General features: G+C 41.4%; 1 protein-coding gene and 1 pseudogene across 1 annotated transcript in view; one reads left to right on the top strand and one right to left on the bottom strand.

Annotated features, from left to right (window-relative positions):
- The window catches only part of LOC119086583 (phospholipase A2-like), a 15,515-nt gene extending 6,109 nt beyond the window's left edge, over positions 1 to 9,406 (top strand). Inside the window, exon 5 of the mRNA XM_037198657.1 lies at positions 9,384 to 9,406. Within this exon, the coding sequence (XP_037054552.1) occupies positions 9,384 to 9,406 (23 nt within the window). The remainder of the gene's footprint in view (positions 1 to 9,383) is intronic.
- Positions 9,407 to 12,995: 3,589 nt separating this feature from the next.
- On the bottom strand, positions 12,996 to 17,783 carry LOC114703600 (annotated as a pseudogene).
- Between the last annotated feature and the right edge of the window lie 8,542 nt (positions 17,784 to 26,325).

Here is a 26,325-nt window from a genome sequence, read left to right as displayed (position 1 = left end):
AAATGAGGGGTAATTAACTTAACTGTGATTTACATAATGTTAAATATAAGCATTATCAGCTTAGTAATTCTTGCTTTATCCCTAAAAAAGTTAGTTGATATCAAGACCAAATATCAGAAATTGACTGGTAATTTGCAAGCCTTACAACTACTTACTAAAGAAAAAAATGCAATTTTGAGTAATAAGTTAGAAGACTTAGGAAAAACTCATTTAAACAGATCATAGAGATATTCAGACAAAGACAGAGGAATTTAAGAGAGAACCAATATTACCATCACATTATGAAATTAGAAAGAAACAGCCCAAGGTTATCAAAAAACTCAACCTTAATTTATCCAGTCACCAAACAGGAAGAACTGTCAAATGACAGGAATCCCCAAGGCTGTGTAAGAGCTGACTGGATTCCTGTGGAAATGTTAGGTTTGAGGAGATTTAAGGAAGAGATAGTCTCATATGGTAGCATTCTCCTTTTGTGAGTCAGATGTTAAATTCATGGTCAACTAGTAACAGTATTATCCCACAAAAATGGAAAGACTTGGTTCTAACAGTATTGGAACCTGGTCCTCAATTACAGTGAAAGACCTAGTGGGAAGATAAGGTTGAGGCCATGGAACAATGAAGTAGGGACTGGGGTGTAGAAATTTCCCAAGGCCAGCTGCTTGGAGAGGGTGATTATGCTGATGTATAAAGACAGTCTATATATGATGACCATATCTTGGCTCTATGGCATGAAGCAGCTTTGAATGCTTGTGACAGAGTTGAAGAACTTGGAAAGAAAACTGTGTCATTTACTACTAAAGGTATACAGGGCCCAAAAGAAAAGTTCACTAATTTTTCACGAGGATTGACTTCATCTGAAAATAGAATGATACCAAATCCATAAGCTAGATAAATAATAATTAAATCATTGCATGTGAAAATGCTAATTCACAATGTAAAAGAGTAATTAGGCCTTTAAAGGCAAGAACAGCACCCACAGAGGAATGGATCAAAGATACAATCAATATTGAATCTTATGTTGATACTTGATAGGAGAGATGATTTCTAGAGGCTTGAAGAATAATCAAAATGTCAGATGCTTTAATTGTGCTAAACAAGTTCACCTAAAAAGGGATTGTAGATAGGGAATTCCTAGAAACAATGATTTTTCTAGGAATAATCCAAAGAAAAAGTCTCTGCTTTGTGGAGAAGATAAAGCAAAGGCAGAACCTGGAACAATAAATGCAAATCAACAAGGCCATTGGAAAAATCTTGGAGGAGGGATGCTTGTGGACCCTCATGTCAAATTTGGTTTAGGCATTCCCCATTAACTTGTGGAAACTCTTCCCAGAGCAAATTAAATTCATAATGACTATTGTAAAAAAAAAAATACTGCTCTGGATTAAATAACAACTTTAGAAGATAGAACAAAAATTCCAGGTAAAACCATAAAGCAAATATTTTGGCAAACTTCTTTACATGATCAAGACCAAAGTTAAAAATATGAACAAATGACATTGTAATTGAGGGTCTTGTAGACACCAGGGGCAGATATAACAATAATGACACCAAAATCTTGGCATCAAAATTGGCCTCTTCAGGAGGTAAATGTTCAGCTTTTGGGGATTGGAACTTTATCTCAGGTAAAATAAAGTCAAGATATGCCAGAAGGACAGAGAGGAAAATTAGAGCCATAATTGGCTAACATAGCAAAAGATTTATGGGGATGTAATTTGTTACAGCAATGAAATGCCCAGATTAATACTCCTCAAATCTCAGGAACAAATCATAAACTAACAAATGTTTCTGGGACAAATATTAAAAAGTGTTGTGAAGATCAGTCACTGAATATTTAGGTTGTTCATAAACGGGAACAAAAAATGCTGATCTTTCAAAGTTACCAACAGCCCTACCTTTAAAATAGTTAACAGACAGACCTATCTGGGTGAACCAATGGCCTTTGACATCATAAGTATTACAGGCCTTAGAACAATGGGTACAGGTGTAGTTACATAGTCAACATATTGAAGAATCAACTAATCCTTGGAATTCTCCTTTATTTGTCATTAAGAAGAAATCTGGAAAATGGAGAATGCTAATAGATTTGAGAACCAAAAATGAAGTAATTCAGCTGATAAGCTCTCTACAGCCTGGAATTCCTTTGCCTTCTCTGTTACCTCAAGGATGGTCTATTATAGTGATTGATTTAAAAGACTGTTTCTTCACTATACCTTTACAAGAGCAGGATAGAGAAAAATTTGCCTTCACATTGCCTACTTATAATAATTTCCAGCCCATTAAAAGATATCAGTGGAAAGTTCTCCCAAAAGGGATGCTAAACTGACCTAACCTGTACCAATATTTATGATGACTGTCATTGGAAATATTTCATAATCAGTTTCCTCCATCAAGAATTTACCATTATATGGATGATATCTTACTAGGGGATTCAAAATAGATACCTTAGAGAAAATGTTTGAAGAAGTAAAGAAAACTTTACCTTGTTGGGGATTACAAATTGCTCCCAAAAATATAAAGAGGGCACACTATTAATTACCTAGGATATAAAACAGGTTTACAAAAAAATTTAACCCCAAAAGGTACTAATCAGTAGAGATCAATGGCAGACTCTTAGTCTTAGCTTGGTGACATTACCTGGCTACAGCAATAATTGGATTAACAACTCAAGAATTAACTAATTTATTTCAAACCTGACAAGGTGACAAAGACTTAAATAGTCCAAGTGGCACAGCCACATCTGAAAGAATGGCAGAAGTCATAAAGGCAACACAGTTGCTTGACAACGATCCAGCAGAGCTGAGCCACATGATGGCTGCCATGCCACCTTTGGTTTTCATCTCCACCTGTTACATACTTGGGGCACTTTTAATATTTGTACAATTTGGGATATTAGATTGATTGAAATACCTTATGAATCATTTATGCCTTCTCCTAGGAATGCTGCTTCTAAGCTTACCCAGGAAATTCCTGAACATACTATTCCCCCCACCACCACCACCACTTTGAGGGAGATATCCTTGTCTACTTGAAGGACTTCCTTCTGCCTTGGAGGTTGTGACACATAAAGAAGCCAGAGGTCTCTTCATGTGGCTATGAGACATTATTGAAACATCTGTCCCTGTACTTATACTGGAACAATATATTCAAAACTAAGTAAAATTAAAAAGGCCAACAAGATCTGGTGGGCTAGAGGAGTTGGCCACAGCTCAGATTACAAGCCTCTTCCCACTGTACACTCAGACAATTATGTGGCGTACATCTCTGCCCTACATAGAGACATACTGATGAGCAAAGTATGGAGTGGAAAGATGATAAAAGTATAAGAAGTCAGGACCTCCCTCTCTTAAAAGTTAGAGCCACTATAATGTCAAGGAACAACAGAATGCCAAATTCTATAACGATATAAAATATAAACATTGTATTATGCCAGGATTTGAATAAAAACAGCAGCAGCTTTAGCCTGAGGATTTTCCCTGAGCACTCTGACCACTAAGAATTAGTAATACACTGCCTGAGACATGGCAAAATGCCCAGGGTGGTTGAAGATTTTGTTTTGGTCTAGTGTCCTTGAAGCAACCAAAACAACCAGCCTGAGAACAGGCTGTCATATGCCCCTAGATTCTCAAAAATTGGGTTATGGTTTTTATGAGTGAGAATGATAACTGTTTATTAATGATGTCAAAACTTGAGGGAAAATTATTGGAAATGATAACTCTGTTCTGTCATAGTTTATTAATGATGACTAAAAGATGAGCAAAAGGAAGTGAAACACATGACACAAAACAAAAATAATATGATCTATGTTTTGGAACATCAAGAATGTATTCCTGCTAACTAAATTCTGTATAAATAAACACTCTGGCTGCTAATCAGTCAGGCTGCAAGATTATTGTGACCACCATGGCCTGGCTCATTTCTTACATCCTCTGCAGGACGCATCCACCACCAGGGATTGCTCCCAGCATCCAAGAAAATAATAAGCTGAGGCAGAGAGAATTATATTTGGCAGAAAAGAAATTATAGGATGCACATATGGATTGTCTGGATCCAGAGCTTAATTGTACTCTGGTTATTCAATCTTCCCTGCATTCTCCAATAGGAAGGTAAATACAGGGAGAAGATAATATCTTATAATGGGTATTTTTAACACACAAACAGAGTAAAACATTAAAGACCTATGTAGAAAAGATTTCTGAGTTGAATCTAAAAGGAAAATTGAGGCTTTGTCAATTGGCAGGAATGGCCCCAGCAGAAATTATAGTACCTTTTATTATTGTGGAAATTTCCTCTTCATGGACGGAAAATGAACATTGGCAAAGAGCTTACAGTAATTTTTTGGGAGAGACTAGCAATAAATATTCCAAACGTAAGAGAATTCATTTTATAAAGACAGCTAACTGGATCTTTTCTCACATTGTACAGGGAAAACCAATATCTGTAGCCCTTATGTTCCAGATTGGTCCAAACAAATCAGGTATTAATAGATTTCCAGAACATCTTAATATAGTTATTGACTCTCAATATTAAGAAAGAGTTGTTTTTTACACTTGATCTTAGCCAAAAGTTATGTAGAACTGAATAGTATTGTAAAATAAAATAAATAAAAGAAAAAATCTAACAATAAAAAAGAATAAATAATAACAATAAAAAAAGAAAGAGTTGTTTTACATATTAAATTGCTAAATTTATTCCAGATGATTCATAATTGATTTTGTTGTTTATTCAGTTACAAGATAACCAGAATTAAAAATCATCCCTTGTATACAATATATATCATATCCCACACTGGTCCACCAGGTCCCCTAGCACAAGATAATGATGAAACTGATCAACTATTGGTAGGAAATGTGCTAGAAGCTTCAGAATTTCATAAGAAACACAATGTCAAGAGCAAGGGCTTGAAACAATTTTTTTCCACCACTTGGCAACAAGTCATGTACATTAGAATGAAATGTCCTACTATTTTTTTTATTACCAAACTCTACTCTCTGCAAACTAACCAAAAGGGTAAATGAAATTTGGCAAATAGGTGTATTTCATTTTGGAGAGTTTGGGAAATTAAAAGATGTACTCCATACCATACATACTTATTCAGGATTTCAAAAGGAAAATCCTATGAGTTTGAAAAGGCTGATTGTGTAATCACACATTTATTAGAAGTTATGACAATCATGGGAATACCTGTACAAATTAAGACTGACAATGCTCCAGCATATGTCTCTAGAAAAAACTAAACAGTTTTTTGCATATTACAAAATAAAACGTATTACAGGTATACCACAAAATCCTACATGGCAAGCAGTTATAGAAGAATCTAATTGAACTCTAAAAGATATGCTTAATAAAAAGAATGTAATAAAGACCTGCATAAATAGATCGCACAATGCTTTATTAACTTTAACTTTTCTAAATGTTAATGAGAATGAATAGACAGCTGTGGACAGACATTGGATAATAGAAAAAAAACTGCTGAATTAAACCATCCTATATACTTTAAAGAGTTACTAACCCCAAAATGAAACCAGAATATGAGTTATATTGGGGAAGAGGTTTTACTTTTGTTTTCTCAGGAGAACAAAAATAAGGATGGCATCAAAATTGATAAAGATTACATTTGAACAAGAGAGACTTCTTTTTTTATTTCTGAGACAGGGTTTCTCCATGTAGTTTTGGTGCCTGTCCTGGAACTCACTCTGTAGCCCAGGCTGGCCTCAAACTCACAGAGATATGCCTGCCTCTGCCTCCCAAGTACTGGGATTAAAGGCGAGCACCACCACCGGCCAGCCAAGAGAGACTTCTTGTTTAAAAGAGGTGATAGTTCATCAAACAGCATGACCATTCAATCTAAACTAACTTATAAGACTAGCAAATGCTTTTCATTTGATCTGATATAACTTGCCAAAAGGAAAACTCCCCAAAGGTAGGGTTGGGGGCAGGGTTTTATTTTTGTCTTTCCAGACAGGGTCACCTAAAGATGCCATTACCCCCCCCACAAAATAAGAAGCAATTTTAAGAACATGACACCCACATTCCCATAGGTGGGATGGGTGGTTTTTGGTCATTCAGTGGGTTATGGATATCTGTCATTATTTAGGGGGTTTGGTTACAAATTGTTAATGGTGATGGTCAGGAAAAAAGCTGAACAAAGGAGATCAGGTTCAGAGATCATGTTCTGAAAAGAAAAAGGGGGATATATAAATGATAGGATAAAAATGTAAATTATTGACTCTACTTTTAAACCAAAAAAGAAACTACTAGCCTTAAATATTTGACATTGATGTGGATTTTTTAATATTGATGCAAATTTAAGGTTATTTTTGTTATAATATATTGTACATACCTTACTATTCTTATTCAAGGTATTGTACCTATACAGTTCATTTAACAATGTAATATAAATATCTAGTCCTTGAAAACCATTATTACAAATTATTTAGGATAATAAAGAAATACAGGTTAGTAATTAGCCCTCTATTACAATCAAACTTGCAGTCATGTTTTGTATGTTTTGAAGTCAAACAGAGATATATTTTAGATAGACAGGTGGTCTTCAAACACTTCAGAGATACTAAATATGGCATTTAAGATGTTTCAATAACATAATTTTTTGAGTGACAATGAGACATGTCTGCTCCTGGCAGGACCAATCTACTTCAGAGAAGATTATGGACACCAAAGAAACTCCATATGTTGTTTACTTTCTTCATGGCAAAGCTTAGCCACTAGGCCCAAAGCTGCCTTTGCCTCAACAGCTTACAGTATGCTGTCCAAATTGAACAAGCAGGACACAAAAGAAAGTGACTGCCAAACTTTGCAAAGACAAGGTAGGACAGCCCTTTAAAAGTCCTGTTTCACAGAAAAGTCTGTCAGATGTTCTAGACCCGTAGGATGAAGAAGAATGTCCCAAGGTTACAGAGGAACCTCGGGGGACTGTTACTGTCATTTCTTAGTTTTTTACTCTGCACTTCCAGCACTTAGTTGTTTGCTCTGCACTTCCTGTTTTCTCAGGTAATATTTCCTTCTCAGCTCTCTGAAGGAGTGGAAGACTGGACAGTTATAGATGTAAAGTGCATAAGGTTGAGAGACATAAAAGATAGTTTGGGGTTGGTAATGCAAGTTAAGGTAGAAAATGAATTAGGTACAGCACTTTGAACTTGCCAACAAAAGATAGATAATGGAGTATTTTTTTCTCAATTTGGCAAATGCAAATGGACTAGACATTGTTAATGTAATTGTTGTCTGTATATATTTGTATATAGTTATTGTACTTATTGTATATGGTTTTACTATGTTAGTTAAAAAAACCCTTCCTTTTTGCTTAGACAAAATAAGGAAATGTTTGTGATATTTTTATTGTGTTCTAACAAATAAAACTTGCTTGGTGTCAGAGGGCAGAGCTAGCCACTAGCTAACCATAGAAGTTTGAAGGACTCTAGACAGAATTGAAACAGGAAGTGTCAAGGCATGGCTGAGAGAGAATTTCATCATTTTGGAAGGAGGAACGGAAGAGGTAGGAAGCAACTGGCAGCTGTTCCCTGTTCACTGATCTTCTGGTTCTTACGCTAATATGTGACTCCTGTTTTTTTTATTAAAAAATATTAATCAGATTACCGCATCAAACCTCATCCATATTTTAGTATCTACCTGATAAGGCTGTTGTAATGTCAAATGGGATCAAGTAAATGAGTGCTAAGTGGCCACTGTCCTTGTTACTTCTGCCCCTTTAAAAGAAACCCAGGAACTCAGAGTTTCCCATAGGGTAAACCTACCACTGCAGGTGATCTCACTCCCAGAACATATGTATAAGTAGGAGCTGGTGTAGGGGTTCCTTATGAGGACTGCACAGTTTTCCAGGTTATCGACCTGAGCAAGGCAGTTGTCATGAATCTGGCAGCACCTGGAGAGAAGAAGGAACAACTAAGAAAGGAGAATGGACCTACAGGAGGTCAATTCTCCCCTCCAGTCTTTCTGAAACATGTGAGGATGATTTAACATGATGTTCCAGAACAAATTGTCCTATGACTTGAAATCTATGATTTCTATTAAGCATATATTTATTGAAAGCAACTTCTGTGAAGTGTGATGGTGTCTACAATTAATTCTAGTACTTGGGGGGCAGAGGCAGATGGATCTCTGAGTTTGAGATCAGCCAGAATATATAAGTGGGATCCTGTATCAAAAACAGTGATTTTTGAAGAAAGTTGTAGGAATTCAGTGAAATTACACATTCTAAACTTTTGGTGACTTTTCTAAGCCAAGGCTGACACTCTGATGGGAGCTGAGATGGTTGGCCATGCCCTAGACTAGTGACTGAGGGCAGCATTACCCACTATTAACACCTCACACATTCTACTTGGGGGACCACTAGATACAGTGTCCTCTTGAACTGATTTCTTTGCATGACAAGAGGGGAAAATACATGCTGTGGGTGGTGATGCACACCTTCAACCTCAGAACTCAGGAGGAAGAAGCTGGAAGATCTCTGAGTTCAAGGTGGGCATGGTCTATAGAGAGAGTTCAAGGACAACTAGGGCTACATAGAGAACCTCTTTATGGGAAAAATAAACAAAGAAAGAAAAATAAATAATAATAAACAACACAACATATACAATGATTGGTGAATATGCTTGTCTCCTATTCATGCCTCATGAGATGCTCTGCTTGTGTCTGGCCCCCACCCCAATACAGACACTCCAGTGTCCCACCAAGTGGATCACTCACCTGTCTAAGTCTTCCACTGGGTCGAGGAATCTCAACAATCCACAGTAGCAGCCATAGTAGTTGTAGTCTAGAAAGGGATTAATCAAGGGAAGGGTGCAGTCGAGCGCATTGCTGAACTTCCAAACAGCCCGAGAGCTGATGCTCTGTGCAGTAGTTCCTGCCGCAAGAATGCACAGCACACTCAATCAGTCTCACTTGGCTTTATCAAGGATCTGATGCCTGCCTGCTAACTTCCTCCTTGACTCCTACCAGCTGGTGCATGGGGAGAACAGTGAATAGAGGTGTGTGTGTGTGTGTGTGTGTGTGTGTGTGTGTCCCAACACAGGTGAAAGCAAACACTTGGGAGCACTCATAAATGTCATCTACACATGAGGAAGTCAGAGCACAGATTTAGGGAGTTGGGTTTTCTCCCTCTACTATGTAGGTCTTGGAGACCAAACTCAGGTCACCAGGCCTAAGAGGAAAGTGTCTACTTGTTTGAGACAGAGAGTTGCCTGGTAACCCAGTCTAGCCTCCAACTCTGTGGCAAACTTCTGGCCTCAGCCTCCCCAGTGTTAGGATTATAAATGTACTCCACTGTACCAGGCGGGGCTGACTCCTCAGGACTAAGTTCTATAGACATTGTCCTTTGCCTTGCTTGCCTGCTCATTTCTCACTTTCAGGACAGACAGCTGCCACACTGTGAGCTGCCCTGTGGTCCCTGTGTTGAGGAGCTTAGAACACTCTCCAGTCAGCAGCCAGGGACAAACTGACCTCTTAAATCAATAACTCAACAATTTAAGCATCTCTTGAGATTGAAAGCTGCCCGACCCCTACTCAAGCCTAGGTGAAACCGTAGCCTTAGCCAGAACTGGGATTCATCACAGTTCTAGCTGAGACTTTGAGCCAGAGAGGCAGCCAACACATGCTCACTGTTTTATACTGGAAGAATTAGAAGGAATCTGTTGTATGGCCATGCACAGCTCATAGACAAGGATAATGGTCATATCATCATTGTAAAGTCAGCATTTGACACAACAAACTGTTCATCAGCTGAGGAGTAGGTAAATGATCACAATTCAGAATACAGTGGGATACTTAATCACCATTAAAATAAAGGAGGAGCCAGGTACAGTGAAAGACACACTTTGTAATCCCAGCTCTCTGGAGGCTGAGGCAGGTGGATAAGAAGTTCAAGGTTACCTTGGGACAGTGTCATAGGACTTTAATCCCAGCACTCTGGAGCTAGAGGCAGGTGGAATCTGAGATCAAAGCCAACCTAATCTATAGAGTGAGTTCCAGGACAGATGAGAGCCATGTTTAGAAAAAATAAGTTGCAGAAGCAAGTATGGCATGTATGTCATCCTAACACTTGGAAGGTGAGGCAGAAAACTTTTAATCTGGACATAATGTTGAGTTGGAGGACATCCTGAGCCACATAATAAGATCAGGGAAATAAAATAATCATCAGGGCTGGAGAGATGGCTCTGCAGTCAGGAGCACTTGCTGCACTTGCATAGGACCCAGGCTCGGTTCCAGCACACACATGGCAGCTCACAACTGTCTATGACCTTAGTTCTGGAGGATCAGACCCCTCTTCTGGCCTCTATAGGCACTGCTCACACACAGTTCACAGACACACATGCAGGCAAAACACTCAAACACATAAAGTAAGATAAAAAAAATTTAATTACAAGAAAATCCAATTTAAGGGCACCTAAGTTCCAGGGAAATAAGTTCCAGGGCTTATGGCAGACTTTTCTAAGGGATTGTCTGACTTAGAGGGTAAAGGTGCTAGCTGTTGTGAACATGGGGTGAGCATGGAACTCCAACCCACAGGCTATTAGACCCCAACAGGAACCTCAAACCAGAACTTGAGGCATGACCAGCGAGGTTTGCATTGAGGAAAAGTGAGATGGGGGGCACCCAGAGGGGACAAGGGTCCTACCTGTGAGCAGAGAAACCAGCAGAAGCAGTTTCATCCTGAGTGAGAGGAGGTCTCAAGTGACTTCTCTTTATAGTCCTGTAGCTGTGCTCTTACAGTGTCCAGTCAGCACACGGGGCCTGTGACTACTGTGTGTAGCACAGAAGTAGAATATGTGCACCCTCACACACAGTCCCAACCTGCAGAGCTACTGTAGATGGTGACAGAGCATGAATCAATGCTGTCACAGAGACAAAGAGAAAGGGCTAGCTCAACACCCCAACCAGTTCAAGTGCAGTGACTGGAAAAATGACAAGTCCCTCCCCCATAGATGCTTTGATGTCATAAGAAGATATAGATATTGCTGCTGTGGTTGGATCTGAGAGATGCTTATAGTGATGTGTGGTCCCCAGGACAATTTGCTAGCCCCAGCAATCCTCCATGTTAACTGTATAAGCAATGTGTTAAGTTTGTCTTAAGAACCTGAGGCAACCTTTGAGGTAGATTCCAGTTTCAAATTAGAACTTTAATTAAATAATTAAGTAATGTGTCTGTGTGAGTGTGAGAGACAGAGACACAGAGAGAGAGAACTTGTATGTACATGTGGAAGTCAGAGGATAACTCTGTGGAGTCAGTTCTCTCCTTCTTCCTTTATGTGGGTTCCAGGAATCAAACTCAGGTCTACAGGCTTGCATCATAGGCAAGCCTTCAAACTCCATTTGAAAATTGGGAATATAGCAGATGGTGGTGGTGCACACCTTTAATGCCTTTAATGTCAGCACTCAGAGGGCAGAGGCAGGCGAATATCTCCGTTGGAGGCCAGCCTGGTCTACAGAGTGAGTTCCAGGACAGCCAGAGGTACACAAAGAAACCCTGTCTAAAAAAAAACTAAAAAGGAAAGAAAGAAAGCAAATGCCCAACAGATTTGCCCACAGGCCAATATAATGCAGGCAATCCTTCAGCTGAGGCTCTCCCTCCCCAGTGTGTGAAGCTGACAATCAACCATTGCAGGGGCTGGAGAGATGGTTCAGCACAGAAGAGCACTTTCTGCTCTTGCTGTGGCCCGGACGCCAATTCTCAGAAACATATGGTGGCTGCTGGCCCAATGCCCTCTGGCCTCTGTGTCTAGTCATCTCTCATGTTCCCTCTAACTTAGCACCCCAGCACACCCTTTTCCCCACTTCTCACCTCTTCCCTGGATATAAACCACATAGTGTTAAGTGGAGTTGGTTGTCTCCATACTCACGATCCCCTACACTTCCAGCAGTACTCTGTACAGTCACTACTAGCTATTACCAGCCACTGAGCCTGGGCAAGAGGTTCTGTTGCTCACCAGGTTGAACCTTGGGAGGGGCGAGGCCTGAGCTTTAGGACACAAGTGGGGATGGGGTTGAGGGTGGAAAGGCAGAGGACTTGGCTGCTGTTCACTAAAGGAAAAGAGTGACAGAGAACCACACAGCCTTAAACCAGCCAATGATACATCTTACTCCTAAATCTGCTTTGCCAAAGTAATCAGAGTTTAACCTGGCTTTACCTGCTAGGTTCCATGCTATGAAAAGGTAGAGAGAGGAAGTCTTCTGTTTTTCTTGTTGTAAAAAGTTAGGCTGCTGTGTACTTTAGCAGGATAACTATCTTGTGTTGTGTGTTTAGGCAAAGTGAAGACTGGAAGGTCACAGGATGTAATCCTGCCTTCAGGACATTTACTCTCAGTCCAGATTGGTTTCCTGTATCCAACTTCTTATGATGAGCACACACAGCAGAAGTGCTTTGAGTCCAGTATTTTTGAGGACAAGATGTTCCTTTAGTTCCCATGTGACACTGCTTCTTTCTCTCTTCTCTTCCCTCCTACACACCTGTCTTCTCTTTCCTTCCCCCCAAATCCCTATGCCTCTTTCCTGTCCCCATCCCTGTCTGATCTACCCCTTCTCTTCCCTTCTGTCTGGCGCTAACTCCCTACATATCTCCGGCTGAATTTTCTTTTGTTGTAGTTGTTTTTAGAGACAGGGTTTGTTTGTATAATAGTCCTGCCTGTCCGGGAACTTGCTTTTTAGACCAGGTTGGCCTAGAATTCAAGAGATCTGCTTGCCTATGCCTATTCTTCTCTGTATCAGAGTGCTGGGATGAACGGCATGGCCAGGTTTATAACTCACTCCTCAAGGTGCTCCCCTAATGGCAATGTCTTTTCTATTAATCTTCAGCCTCCAAGACTAGACAGAATGATGTTCTCTGAGGATCTAGTTATGTCTGGTATACAGAGAATACAATCGTCAAAGCTGAGTTCTTTCAACAGGTTCTTTATTAGAGGGTACAGCATATAATGAAGACAACCAGGGAGGTGGGGATGGGGTAGGCAGTAACTGAGGTGACAAGTCTAACAGTGAACTCCTTTGTGCTACTTGTTGTATGGAGTGTTGGAGAAGCAGATGGCGGCCTGGCGGTCACTGTTGCAGATGAAGTCCTCACAGGGGTTGTTTTTGTCTGCAGAGAAACAAGAAAGAAGTTGAGTGGAACCCATGAACCTGCTTCCTATGATTTGTATCCACAAGAAATCGGTGGTCCTCCCATCAGTGCAGACTCGGGGTTGAGAGACAAAGCACAGAAAACACATTGGATTGGTCAAATGCTGGAACACACTGATAATAAGAACATTAGTTGTGGGCTGGGGAGATGGTACAGTTGGTAAAGTGGTTGGCATACAATCATGAGGGCCTGACCTAGGATGCCCAGAGTCCATGTAAAAAGCAAGATGTGGGCCTGGAAAATAGCTCAGCAGTTTAGAGCTCTGGCTGCTCTTCCAGAGTACCTGGTTCAATTCTCAACACCCACAAGGCAGCCCACAACTGTCTGTAACACCAGTTGCAGGGGATCTGAAACACTCAAACCACTGTACATAAAATAAAATTAAGTATATTTTTTAAAAACAAGATACCGGGTGATGGTGCCACATGCCTTTAATCCCAGCCTTTGGAAGGCAGAGCCAGTTGGATCTCTGTGAGTTCAAGACCAGCCCAGTGTACAAAATGAGATCCAGAATAGGCACCAAAACTAGAGAGAGAAACCCTGTCTCGAAAAAAAAAATAATTAAATAAATAAAATAAAAATCAAGACATGGTTGGGGCATCTGTAACTCTATTGGGGATGTGGGGAGCAGAGATGCCCAAAATTTGTTGGTCAGTCAGGCTAGCTAAAGGTGAGCATCCTGTTTATTGAGAAACCCAGCTGTAGGTGGAGTTTTTCATCATAACCGCTGGCTCCCCAAATAGCTACACAAAGAGTCATTATTAATTATAAATGCTCCATCAATATTTCAGGCTTGTTACTGGCTTACTCTTATATTTTAAACTAACCCATATTACTAATCTACCCTCTGCCATGTAATGTTACCTTCTTTCAACACAGCACATTCATCTTCCTTCTCTCTACATCTCTTGAGTCTCTTCCAACTCCTTCTTCCCAGCATTCTCTCTGCCTGAAAATCCTGCTTAGCTATTGGCCAATCAGCTCTTTGTTAATCATGAGAGCAATACATATTTAGTGTACAAGGATTGTTCCACAGCACCAGCCTCTAAAGACACGGGAGAGAGTTAACTGAAGAAGACAGGAGATGACAACTCATTCCTATACATATAAAGAAATAAACATATATTTAATTTAAAACCCAGAAAACTACAAATATAAAATACCACATATAAAACTATATGATTTAAGGCCCATTGGTGGTGGCACACACATTTAATCCCATCACTCGGGAGGCAGAGCCAGGTGGATCTCTGTGAGTTCAAGGCCAGCATGGTCTACAGAGCAGGATCCAAGACAGGCACCAAAAATACACAGAGAAACCCTGTCTCAAAATAAAAATTATATGATTTAAGACAATCCTCCTGCCTCCACCTCCCAAGTGGTCAGATTGCAGGTATGCATTATCACACTCAATTCAGGGATTCTAGAGGTAGAACCCAGAGGTCTGTGAATACTAGGCAAGCACTCTAGCCACTGGGCTATATTACCAGGCCTCTGAATTCTCACTTGTAAGATGGGAATGATAAATCTTGCCCTGCATAGGTGTTTACTCCAGTATCTGACTTATAGCCAATGATGAAGCTCTCCATTGTTTAGTCAATATGGAATCAGTATAACACAGCAGCTAACAGGAGAGGCATTGAACAGGCAAGATGGCTCAGGGAATAAAGGCACATGCTGCCAGGTCTGAACCCGAGTTCCATCCCCAGGACTTACATAGTTGAAGGAGAAAACAGATTCATTGTCCTCAGACTTTTGCACCTGTGTTGTATCAGAGGCATGTCTCCCCCAGAAATACATAAACTCTTACAATGTTTTTTTAAAAGAGGCGTTGAAGTGGTGTAGATGTGCATCCCATAACCAAATGCTATCACTTCTAAGCTGGGTGATATTGGGCAAGTGGCCCTGCCTTCCTCATCTTCCTCATCAGTGACCTCATCTATATTTTAGTATGTACCTGATAAGACTGTTGTGAGGTCAAATGAGACCAAGAAATGACTGATAAATGATAAATGTCCTTGTTACTTCCCTGTCCTTTCCAAATCCACCCAGGGCCAATCAGAGTCCAGAGGCCCTGGGTGGTAAACCTACCACTGCAGGTGACCTCATTCCCAAAGAATGAGTATGAGTAGGAGCTGGTGTAGTTGTTGTCTATGAGGAATTTGCAGCTTTACAGCTTCTTTGCCTGGGTGTAGCAGTTGTCATGAGTCTGGCATCACCTGGAGAGAGGAAGGAACAGCTGAGGGAGGATTATGGACCTACAGGAGGACAGTTCTCACTTGCAATCTTTCTCAATCGTGACTTAAACACAATGATCCAGAAGAAATCGTCCTGAGGCTTGAGAATCTGTGATTATTATTAAGCAAATATTTATTGAAAGTAACTTCTCTGGAGTGTTGTGGTGTCTACCATTAATCCTAGTACTTGGTATGCAGAGGCAGATGGATCTCTGAGTTGAAGTCCACTATGGTCTCCAGAAGGAATTCCAGGAAAACTAGAGCTACACAGAGAAACCCTGTCTGGAAACAAACAAACACAAATAAAGAAAGAAACAAAACAAAATATATGATGTTTGGTGAACATGCATGTCTCCTGTTCATGCCTCATGAAATGCTCTGCTTGTGTCCTGTCTCCACCTAACTCCAAAACTCCAATCTCCCACATGGATCACTCATGTGTCTAACTCATTCACCGTGGCATCTGAACCCCCAACCCAAGCCACAAAAGCAGCCATAGTTGTTGTACTCCGACACGAAATCAGTTCCAGGCATGGTGCACTTGATCACATTGTTGAACCGACACACAGCCCGAGGGCTGATGCTGTGTGCAGTAGCGCCTGCTGCATGAAAGCACAGCACACTCCATCAATTCCACTTGGCTTTACCAGGGGTCTGATGCCTGCCTGCTAGCTTCCTTGACTCCTATCAGATGCTGCATGGGGAGAGCAGTGAATAGAGGTGTGTGTGTGTGTGTGTGTGTGTGTGTATGTGTGTGTGTGTGTGTGTGTGTGCTTGCCTGCACACAGGTTCACAAGCATGCATTTGGGAGCACTCATAAGTCATGCTACACATGAAGATGTCAGTGAACAGTTTTAGAGAGGTGGTTTTATTATGTAGTTCTTGGAGACCAAAATCAAGTCACGAAGCCTGAGCAGGAAGATGTCTACTTGTTTGAGATGGGAAGTTGCCCTGTAACCCAAGCTAGCCTCCAACAAAGCAACACTTTATCCTCAACCTTCTGAGTGGTAACACTATAAATGAACACAGCTGTACTTAGCTGGTCTGACTCCCCAGGATTAAGGTCTATAGACATTGCCCTTTGCCCTGCTTGCCTGCTCATTTCTCACTGTCAGGACAGACAGACACCACTCTGTGAGCTGCCCTGTGGTCCCTGTGTTGAGGAGCTGAGAACACTCTCCAGTCAGCAGCCAGGGACAAACTGATCTCTTAGTTCAATGGCCCAACAATCCAACCATCTCTTGTGTTTGAAAGCTGCCCCAATCCTACACAAGCCTAGGTGAAATCCTAACCTATGCCAACAGTGGTATACATCACAGTTCTAGCTGAGACCTTGAGCCAGAGAAGCAGACAACACATGCTGATTGTTTTACACTGGAAGAAAGAAGGAATCTGTTGTATGGCCATGGACAGCTCATAGACAAGGACAATGGTCAGATCATCATGGTAAAGTCAGCATTTCACACAACAAACTGTTCATCAGCTAAGGAGTAGGTAAATGACAAGGATTCAGTGTGCAGTGGGATACTTGTTCACCATTAAAATTCAAGAGAAGCCAGGTACAGTGGAACACACACTGTGTAGTCCCCAACTCTACTTGCAGATGTAGGTGGATATCTGAGTTCAAGGCCAGGATGGTCTATAGAGTGAGTTCCAGGACAGCTATTACTACACAGCAAAACCCTATGATGAATAATCAATCAAAATAGAATTGCAGACACAAGCTAGGCAAGTATGTAATCCTAACACTTGGAAGGTTGAGGCAAGTCTGGACTAGAATTTTGAGTTGGAGGACATCATGAGCCACATAACAAGATTATGTAAAAATAATATTAAGGGCTGGAGAGATGGCTCTGGAGCCAGGAGCACTTCCTGTGCTTGCACTGGACCCAGGCATGATTCCAGCATACACATGGCAGCTCACAAATGTCTACAACCCTAGTTCTGGAGGATCAGACCCCTCTTCTCTCCTCTTAGGCACTGCTCACCCACAGTTCACAGACACCCATGCAGAGAAAGGGCTCATTCACATGAAATAAAAGTAAATATTTCTTAAAAAGACAATAAAAAATTGCCAAGGAACCTGAAACCCAAGTAAACCTGTCCCAGGGCAATATGGCAGAGATACAAGGGACATTCTTTGCTGGCGTAGGTGAATATAGTAGACTTTTCTAAGGAGTCATCTGAGTCCAGACCTAGAGGGTAAAGGTGACAGATGTTGTCACCATAAGGGGATGAGAGAACCCCAACACAAAGGCCATTGAATCCCAAAGGTAACCCCAAACTAGAACTTCACATGTGACCATTAGGGGGCTGTACATTAAAGACAAGGGAGATGTGGTTCACTCTTAGGGGGCAAGGGTGCCACTTCTGAGCAGATTGACCCCCAGAAGGAGTTTCATCTTGAGCGAAAGGAGGACTCAAGTGACTTCTCTTTATAGTCCTGTAGCTGTGCTGACAGTGTCCAGTCAGCACATGGGGCCTGTGACTACTGTGTGTGTAGCACAGAAGTAGAATATGTGCACCCTCACACACAGTACCGACCTGCAGAGCTACTGTAGATGGTGACAGAGCCTGAATCAGTGCTGTCCCAGAGGCAAAGAAAAAGGGCTAGCTCAACACCCCAACCAGCTCAAGTGCAGTGACAGACAAAGTGACAAGTCCCTCTCCTGTGAGTGCTATGAGATCATAAGAAGATATAGGCAATGCTCCTGGGATTGGGTCTGAGGGATGCTAACAGTGACATGTGGTCACAGACAGGAGTAGCTGTCCCCAACAATCCTCCATGTTAACTTTATAAACATAGTGGAAGTCTGTCCCAACACCTGACACAGCCTATGAGGTAGATATAATTACAAACTCAAATTTAAATTAATTAACTAATAAGTTAAGTTATGTGTGTGTGTGAGAGAGAGTTATCAAAAGAGAGCGCACTTGTGTGCACATGTGAAGATCAAAGGACAGTCTTGTGTAAGCAGTTCTCTCCTTCTACCTTTAAGTGGGTTTCAGGAATCAAACTCAGGTCTACAGGCTTTCATCGTAGGCTGCATCTTAGTAGCCCGAAAACTCCATTTAAAAAACTAGGAATGTAGCCAGATAGTGGTAGTGGTGATGCACATCTTTTATGGTTTTAATGTCACCACTCAGAAGCAGAGGCAGGCAAATATTTGAGTTGGAGGCAAGCCCAGTCTACAGAGTGAATTCCAGGACAGCCAGAGATACACAAAGAAACCCTGTCTCAAAAAAAGAAGAAAGAAAGAGAGAAAGAGAGAAAGAAAGAAAGAAAGAAAGAAAGAAAGAAAGAAAGAAAGAAAGAAAGAAAGAAAGAAAGAAAGAAAGAAAGAAAGAAAGAAAGAAAGAAAGAAAGAAAGAAAGAAAATGCCCAACAGATGTGCCCACAGGCCAATATGATGCAGGCAATCCTTCAGCTGAGGCTCTTCCTACCCAGTGTGTGAAGCTGACAATCAACCATTGCAGGGGCTGGAGAGATGGCTCAGCACTTAAGAGCACTTTCTGCCCTTGCTGAGGACCACAGTTTAATTCTCAGCAACCATATGGTGGCTGTCAGACAATCTGCTGTCCCAATGTCCACCTACCTCTTGGTTTGGTCATCTCTCAGGTACCCTCTAAACTAGCACCCCAGTACATACTTTTCCCCACTGCCCATGTCTTCCCTGGATAAAACCCATATAGGGGATGAGTTGAGTTGTTTGTCTCCATGTTCAAGGTCAGGTTTGAATAGGCAAGACCTCCTGAAATTTGACAGGTGATATCTATCAACAAAGTTTACTACTGGTCTTTTTAGGACTTGGTTATTACCTCAAAATTTTCTCTCTGGGACCCTAAAGATACTTCATCTACAGACAGCAGGAAGCATGTTGGAGAACACGACATCCACATTCCCAAGTGTGGTTTTGGAGGCTTTTGGTTATTTTGTGGGTTATGGATGTTTATTATCATCTAGAGGAATATGGTATATTGATACAAATATAAAGTTATTTTTTACACTGTATATATGTTTGTACTCTAATGGATTTTTGTTTATTGATTAAAATTTAAGGTTATTTTGTTACAACATATTGTATGTATGTTTCTATTTTTGTTTGTGGTATTGTTTTTAGGGAATGTTAGTATTCATACCTGCACCTTGGGGACCCACCCATTGTCCAGATCACATCACCTTATGTAAAGTTAGTTCTCTTTAAGAGAAAACCCCTCCCCATTTTCTCTCTCTTCTATCCTCTCTCCCTCTCTCTCCTTTCATGAAACTATGTGCACCTCTTCTTTCTCATTTTTTCTCTCTCTTTATTTCTGTCTCCCCTTCCCAATTACTAAATCTATGGTTCTAAAAGTTCCAATTAAGTTCTTAAATTTTAACTTCTATTCCTAGTTTGAACATGTCTCAACAGTTCTCCATTTGGCTGGCAGACATGTCAAAGCATCCATTGCTGACTGCAACCTGTTCCAAATGATCACAAGCTCTGGACTTGCTGAAGGCTGATGTGGACCAGCCTAGCTAATGTGATTGTTATCCATCTCTACAGCTTGTTCAGATAATCACGTTTCTGATAAGTGGTCCATTGCCTAAATTCCCTGCATACCTTTGACTAGCCTTTTAGTGTTGTTGGGCACTGACCACCTATGCTGTCTTTCAGTTTGTAGCAGCTATAGAAGAGAGTACATCGTGCCTGCCCCTGAAACAGACTAAAAGGGCTAAGTCAAAGAAAAACTCCCTGGCATAGGGGACAAAATGCCTACGAAAATGCCCATTGATATACTAGGAAACTGGGCCCAGAGCTGTCAATTGATAGATTTACTAACTGAATTGGATCCACGATAGGAAAAGATACTTGACCTACTTTATGTAGAATCAAAGAGGTATTGTGTAGCCTTAAGAATTATTATGATTATATGTCATTCAGGATGATAATCTGGCTGTACTCAAAGATCAGAAAAACAGGGCCTTAAGTAGATGGAGATGTCGCTGCCCTAGAAAAATCTGTCACATATTTAGAGAAATTATTCTCTTCTCTAGTTAAAACAGTTCTCCAGGTAAGAAGGGATCTTGACCTAAAACTTATTCAATTGGTTCCTGTGGTTATCATTCCTTCAAGAAGGGAGCCTAAGCAAGGCCATAGGAGAGCAATGCTGTTTTTATGATAACCACTCAGGGATCATTAGAAACTCCATGGCCTTGCTGAAAATGTACATCCATGACAAAGGCAAATGCAACAAGAAAACTTCCCTAGGGTCTGTCTTAGCTAGCACCTTAATAATCTTGCTTCCTTTGAACTTTTTAAAGGGGCAGCCTAGGACCACCTGCATGTTTGCACTGATATTCACAATAATGACAAAACTGCCATTACGAAATACCAACAAGCCTCAAATATTTTGAATTGGTATGGACTTTTTGTATGATGATAGAAAGGTAAAACTATATTTGATTCAATTCTGGTTTATACTATACTTTATATGATAATAGAAAGTGAAACTTATAAAAGATGTATTCAGATTAACAAAAGCTAGCTTAGAGATTTACACCTATCTCTTCACCAAATGTTCAGCACCAAGAGTCTAGAGAATTTAAATAAATGATGGTATATGTTTAATAAATAAGGATTTGATAAACCAGATATATATTCTGTAAAGGAGTTTCTGGTCCCCTAAGAGGGTTCTTTTCTCAGAGTTGGGCCACACCCCAACTAACAAGTCCTGTTTTTCTTGTCCCCATTTGGCCCTGAATCTTTCCCATGACACTCTTCTTTGCTTTCTCAGGAAACAATAAGTCCTAGTCATATGAAAGCTGCTAACATATTGGAGACTTATAGGGAACATTAGCTGATAGCCATTCATATCTAATAGACAGACAGTCCTCAAATACTCAGAGATCTCCAGAATGTGGCATTTAAAATGTTTAATTAAAAAGTTCTTCGTGATAGAGAGACATGCTGGCTCCTGGCAGGACCTTTATTTCCTCCAAAGAAGATGGATTGGCACAGAATCTCCACTCGGAACTTGCTCCAGAGTGGCAGCACCAGTTGCTGAACAAAACCAGCCTTTCACCTCAACTGCTGCCAGGGCTTTCTTCAAACCATGGACAACAGGACTCTGGGGAGCCCGTTGCCTCACTTTTCCCTAGACAGGGTAGTTTGGTCCTCCCCAGAAGTACCTACCACAAAACTGTCAGATCTTCTGAGGCCTTGCAGGCCTAGGGCTGGCATCCAAAGACTGATGTTGCCCTGATACCTCTGCCCTCAATGACCATTGAGGATCTTGGGGAGGCTGCCCTGGGATGGTCATTCTGAAAGCTATGAATCTATGTTGCTACCATTGATTAATAAGGAAACTTCTATGGCTTGTGGCAAGAGAGAATAGAGCCAGGTGGAGAATCCAAGAGAGAGACAAGGAGAAGAAGGCAGAGTCAGAGAGATGCTGAATGCTGTCCAGGGAAGCAAGATGTGATACAACACAGGTAATGCCACAAAGCCACATGGCAAAACATAGATCAATATAAATAGGTTGAATTAAGTTGTAAGAGCTTGTTAATGAAAAGCCTGAGTATAGGCCAAACAGTGTGTAATGATATAAGCCTCTATGTGTTTACTTGGGACCAAGAAACTGTGGGAGAAATGAAAACTTCCGCCTACAGGAGGCTGTCTAGGTAGCCAACAGGGAAGTCTCTGTCACTTTCAATCACTAACTCAGGGAGAATGTATCCTTCTCAGATCTCTGGTGTCATTTGACAACCAGGCTTTGTCAATTCAACAGCTGCAACCAAGGCTTCAGGTGCTTTTTTTGTTCTCTACGTAAAATTCACAGGCCTCAGATTCCTCAGTCCTTGGATGGGGTTTATGGCACAACTATCAGGGTGTCTGGCCATCCCATCACCAGAGTAGGTCAGTTCCTGCCATCTCGCGACCATTGCCAGCAGTCTTTTGCGGGGGGTATCTTTGTGGATCTCCGTGGGCCTCCCTAGCTCTCTGCTTCCTCCCCTTCTCACCTTCTCATGTGGTCTTCATTTACCATGGTCTCCTATTCCTTGTTCTCACGGCTGGGCCCCTGGTGGAGCACTGGGAGTCTAATTAGTGAGAAAGAAGAGGGTTTATATGAGCGAGAATTGTTGAAGCCAAGGTTGGATAAAGCACCGGGACAAATAACCAAATGAATGGAAGCACAGGATCTATGAACCAAAGGCTGAGGGGCCCCCAACTGGACCAGGCCCCCTGAATGCGTGAGACAGTCATTTGGCTTGATCTGTTTGGGAGGCAGCTGTGCATTGGTGCCGGGTCCTGGGCTCGTTGCATGAGTTGGCTGTTTGAATCCTGGGACTTATGCAGGGACACTTGGCTCGGTCTGGGAGCAGGAGAATGGACCTGCCTGGACTGAGTCTACCAGGTCGACCCCGGTCCTCGGGGAGACCTTGATCTGGAGGAGGTGGGAATGGGGGGTGAGATGGGGGGAGGGGGGGGCGAGAGGGGGAGAACAGGGGAATCTGTGGCTATTATGTTGAACTGAATGGTGTTGTAAAATAATAATAAAAAAAAGGAATTGAAAAAAAATTCACAGGCCTCATTCTCTTAGAGCTCACACTGAGTCTGGACACAGGTCACCTTGCTACCAGATTCAAACAAGGGATCAACTCACTTTGCACTGACTGCTCTCAGTATCTCCTGGTGAATTAGATAAAAAGCAGATGCTTTAACATTGGTTTATGTGAAGATAGGAAAGATGTCTCACTTCTGTTCACTTACTTATCCTTCTCAGATCTGATGATGTTTGCCAATTTTTGGCTCTCTCCCCCAACTCCAAGGCTACAAGCACCTTGGTAGTTCATTAGTGAGTTTCCTGTTAAAAGTACAGGCAGGTGTGACTCATTCATAGACTTCATAGTACAGGATAAACTGGTTTCAGATGAGACTTCAGAGGTTCAGAATTTTAACATTGATAAATGCAGTTTTGATAAACTGATAGAACACTGACTATAGTCTTGAGAGTCCTTAAGTTTCTGTGGACTTTACTTGTGCCAGCTTTTAGAGACAGGTTTGCATTAGAGAGGAAAGGGAATCCTTCCTGCTCTTCCTTCTTCACTCACTCAACCACAGCCACTCAGCAAATTACTTCTGCTTATAGATTTAAAGATGTGTTTCTTTGGGCTGAAACCAGGCCCTAGAAAATGTTCATGCCTTCTAACCCAAAGCCATAGCTTTTGCTATGATACCAAGATGTCAATCTGTTCTAGTTGTTTTAAAAACCCTTGCAGGTTCCTGCACAGATCCACCCATCCTGCCAGATTCATGCCAAGGCCAGACTCTCAAAGGCCCTCCAGATATACCACCAGCCACTGCACCAACTGAGGACACCAACCGGGAGACTACTGGAAGGACAGACGTATTCCCCACCTCCAGAGAAACAGCTGTGATGGCTCCTGTACTCCTATTTGGCGTGCCATGTTCCCCCAAGCTCCTGGAACTTCACTGCTGGCACCACCTCTCCAGACTCAAAGGGATACCTGCTCTTTCATCTGGCTCACCCACACTAGCCTCTGCTGTACAACCAGGGCACTTCTCTCTCCCATTCTTTCTGGCAGTTCTCACTCTTCCCATGGCTAGCCCTGCTCATGAGGCCAATGATAACAACCCATTTTCCCCTAGCAACCTGCTTCTTACTTCCCTCAAGGGGTATCCAGGATGGCAGCTAACTGAATGCTTCTTTATTCACACCTCCCACTGTGTGTGACCCCAACTCTCAAATTCCCCCTCCCCATTTCACCCCCAAAGCTGCAGGAAGCAGTCTTGAGAATTTCGTGCCCTCATTCCGCCCACACACTTGCTATCCATAACTCACCTTTTTATAATAATCAAAAAGGGAGTAATGGCAGGGAATGTTAGCAGTTAGACCCACCCCTTGGGGACCGACCAGCATCCGGATCATGTCATCTTATGTAAAGTCTCCTCTTAGAGAAAACCTCTCCTCCTTCTCTCTCTTCCCTCTTCTCTCCCTCTCTCTTTTTCACGAGGCTGCACACACCTCTGCTTTCACTTTCTCTTCTCATTCTCTCTCTCTCTTTCCCTCTCATTCTCTCCCTCCATTCTCTCTCTTCCCTCTCCCCTCCCCCTTTAATAATAAAACTTTCCATGTAGATGGCATGTCTGCATGATGTTAATAACTTTCCACTATGCCATGCCACAGCCTGCCAGGTGTGCATGGTGTGTCTCCCTCACCTGTCAATACTGGCACACACTGTTTTATAACAATTATGCCTATAAAAGGTCATTTGCAAATGTAGAGTGAAGTTCTGGTTTTTGAAAGCTATTGTCATAAACTATACAGGACAATCAAGAAATGTATGTCAGGGATTAGTCATTTGTAAAAATCAAATTTATAGATATGTTAGGTATGTTGTCTAGGTTGAATAGATATATTTTACATAGATGATCTTCAAATACTTCAAATACCTACAGAATATGGGGTCCTTGATGGAGTTGAAGACTGGACAATTACAGTTGCAGTTTTTCTTAGTTATGATAGAAAGTAAGTTAGATGTAAAACATTGGGTTCACTACTGTAGGATAGATAATACATTATTTTCTTTGCATATGCTAACTACAAATGGACAGAATACTGTAAATGTAATTCCTACTTGAAAATTGGTTTTATTGTATGTAGTTTTATGTTAAAGTAAAAACCTTTATATTTATTTAGACAAAAGGAGGAAATATTATAGCATATTATTTTAAGGTGTGTTAATTTTGTTTACATTGCATTTGTTTAACTCTGTGAAGCTGTGTTACTGTGCCTATCTAAAATACCTGAAGGTCTACTAAAGAACTGGATGGCCAATAGCTAGTCAGTAGAAAGGGCTGACAGGCAGATAGAATATATAGAAGGAGAAATCTTGGAGGAGAAAAAAGCAACCTGAGAAGGAGGAGGACATCAAGGGCCATCCACCCAAGTTACACAGCCAGCCACTGAGTAAGACACAAAGAAAAATATACCAGAATAGAAAAGGACACAAAAGATATATGGAATAATTTTAAGTTAAGTAAAGCTGGCTAGAAGTAAGCAAAGCTAAGGCTGAGCATTTGTATTTAAGAATAAGCCTCCATGTGTGCTTTATTTGGGAGCTAGGTGGTGGGCCCCCAAAAAGAATAAAAAACAACATGGCTCTAGCTGCACCTGTTGCTCATGAGACCCTACCTTGGGAGGGGTAAGGCCTGTGCTTTGGGACTCCACTGAGGATCAGGATGGAGTGGAAATGTAGAGGACTGGAGAGCTGTTCAGTAAAAGAAAAAGATACTGAGAACCACGTAGCCTTAAATTAGCCAATGAGACATGTTATTCCTAAATCTGGTTGACCATGGAAGCAGAGATTAACCTGGCTTCACCTGTGAGGTTCCATGATAGAGAAAGGTAGAGAAGAGTATGTGCTCTGTTCAGTTTCTTGCAAAAAGTTAGGCTGCTGTGTACTTCAGCAGGAAAATTATCCTGCGGCCTATGTTTAGGTACAGTGAAGACTTGGAGGTCACGAGGACATAATCCTGTCTTCAGGTCATTTACTCTCAGTCCAATTTGGTTTCCTATATCCAACTTCCTGTGGTGAGCACACAGCAGAAGCGCTTTGAGTCCGGTATGTTTAGGGACAAGATGTTCCTTTAGTGCCCATGTAACACTGCATCTTTCTCTCTTCTCTCCACTCCTACTTGTGTGACTTCTTTTTCCTCCCCTCCCTGACCCTCCCCTCCTTTCCTTTCCATTTCCCTGCCTCATGTCTCCCCTCCTTCCCCCTTCTGTTTCTTTCTACCTCCCTATGTCTCAAGCTGAGTTCTGTTGTTGTTGTTGTTGTTGTTTTTAGAAACAGAGTTTCTTTGTGTGATAGTCCTGGCTGTCCTGGAACTTGATTTTAGACCAGTTTGTCTTTGAACTCAAGAGATCTGACTTCCTCTT

Source organism: Peromyscus leucopus, chromosome 23, assembly GCF_004664715.2.
Source record: "Peromyscus leucopus breed LL Stock chromosome 23, UCI_PerLeu_2.1, whole genome shotgun sequence".
Taxonomy (NCBI): domain Eukaryota; kingdom Metazoa; phylum Chordata; class Mammalia; order Rodentia; family Cricetidae; genus Peromyscus; species Peromyscus leucopus.
Note: the sequence above shows the minus strand (reverse complement) of the source record. Positions and strands in the feature narration are given on the sequence as shown.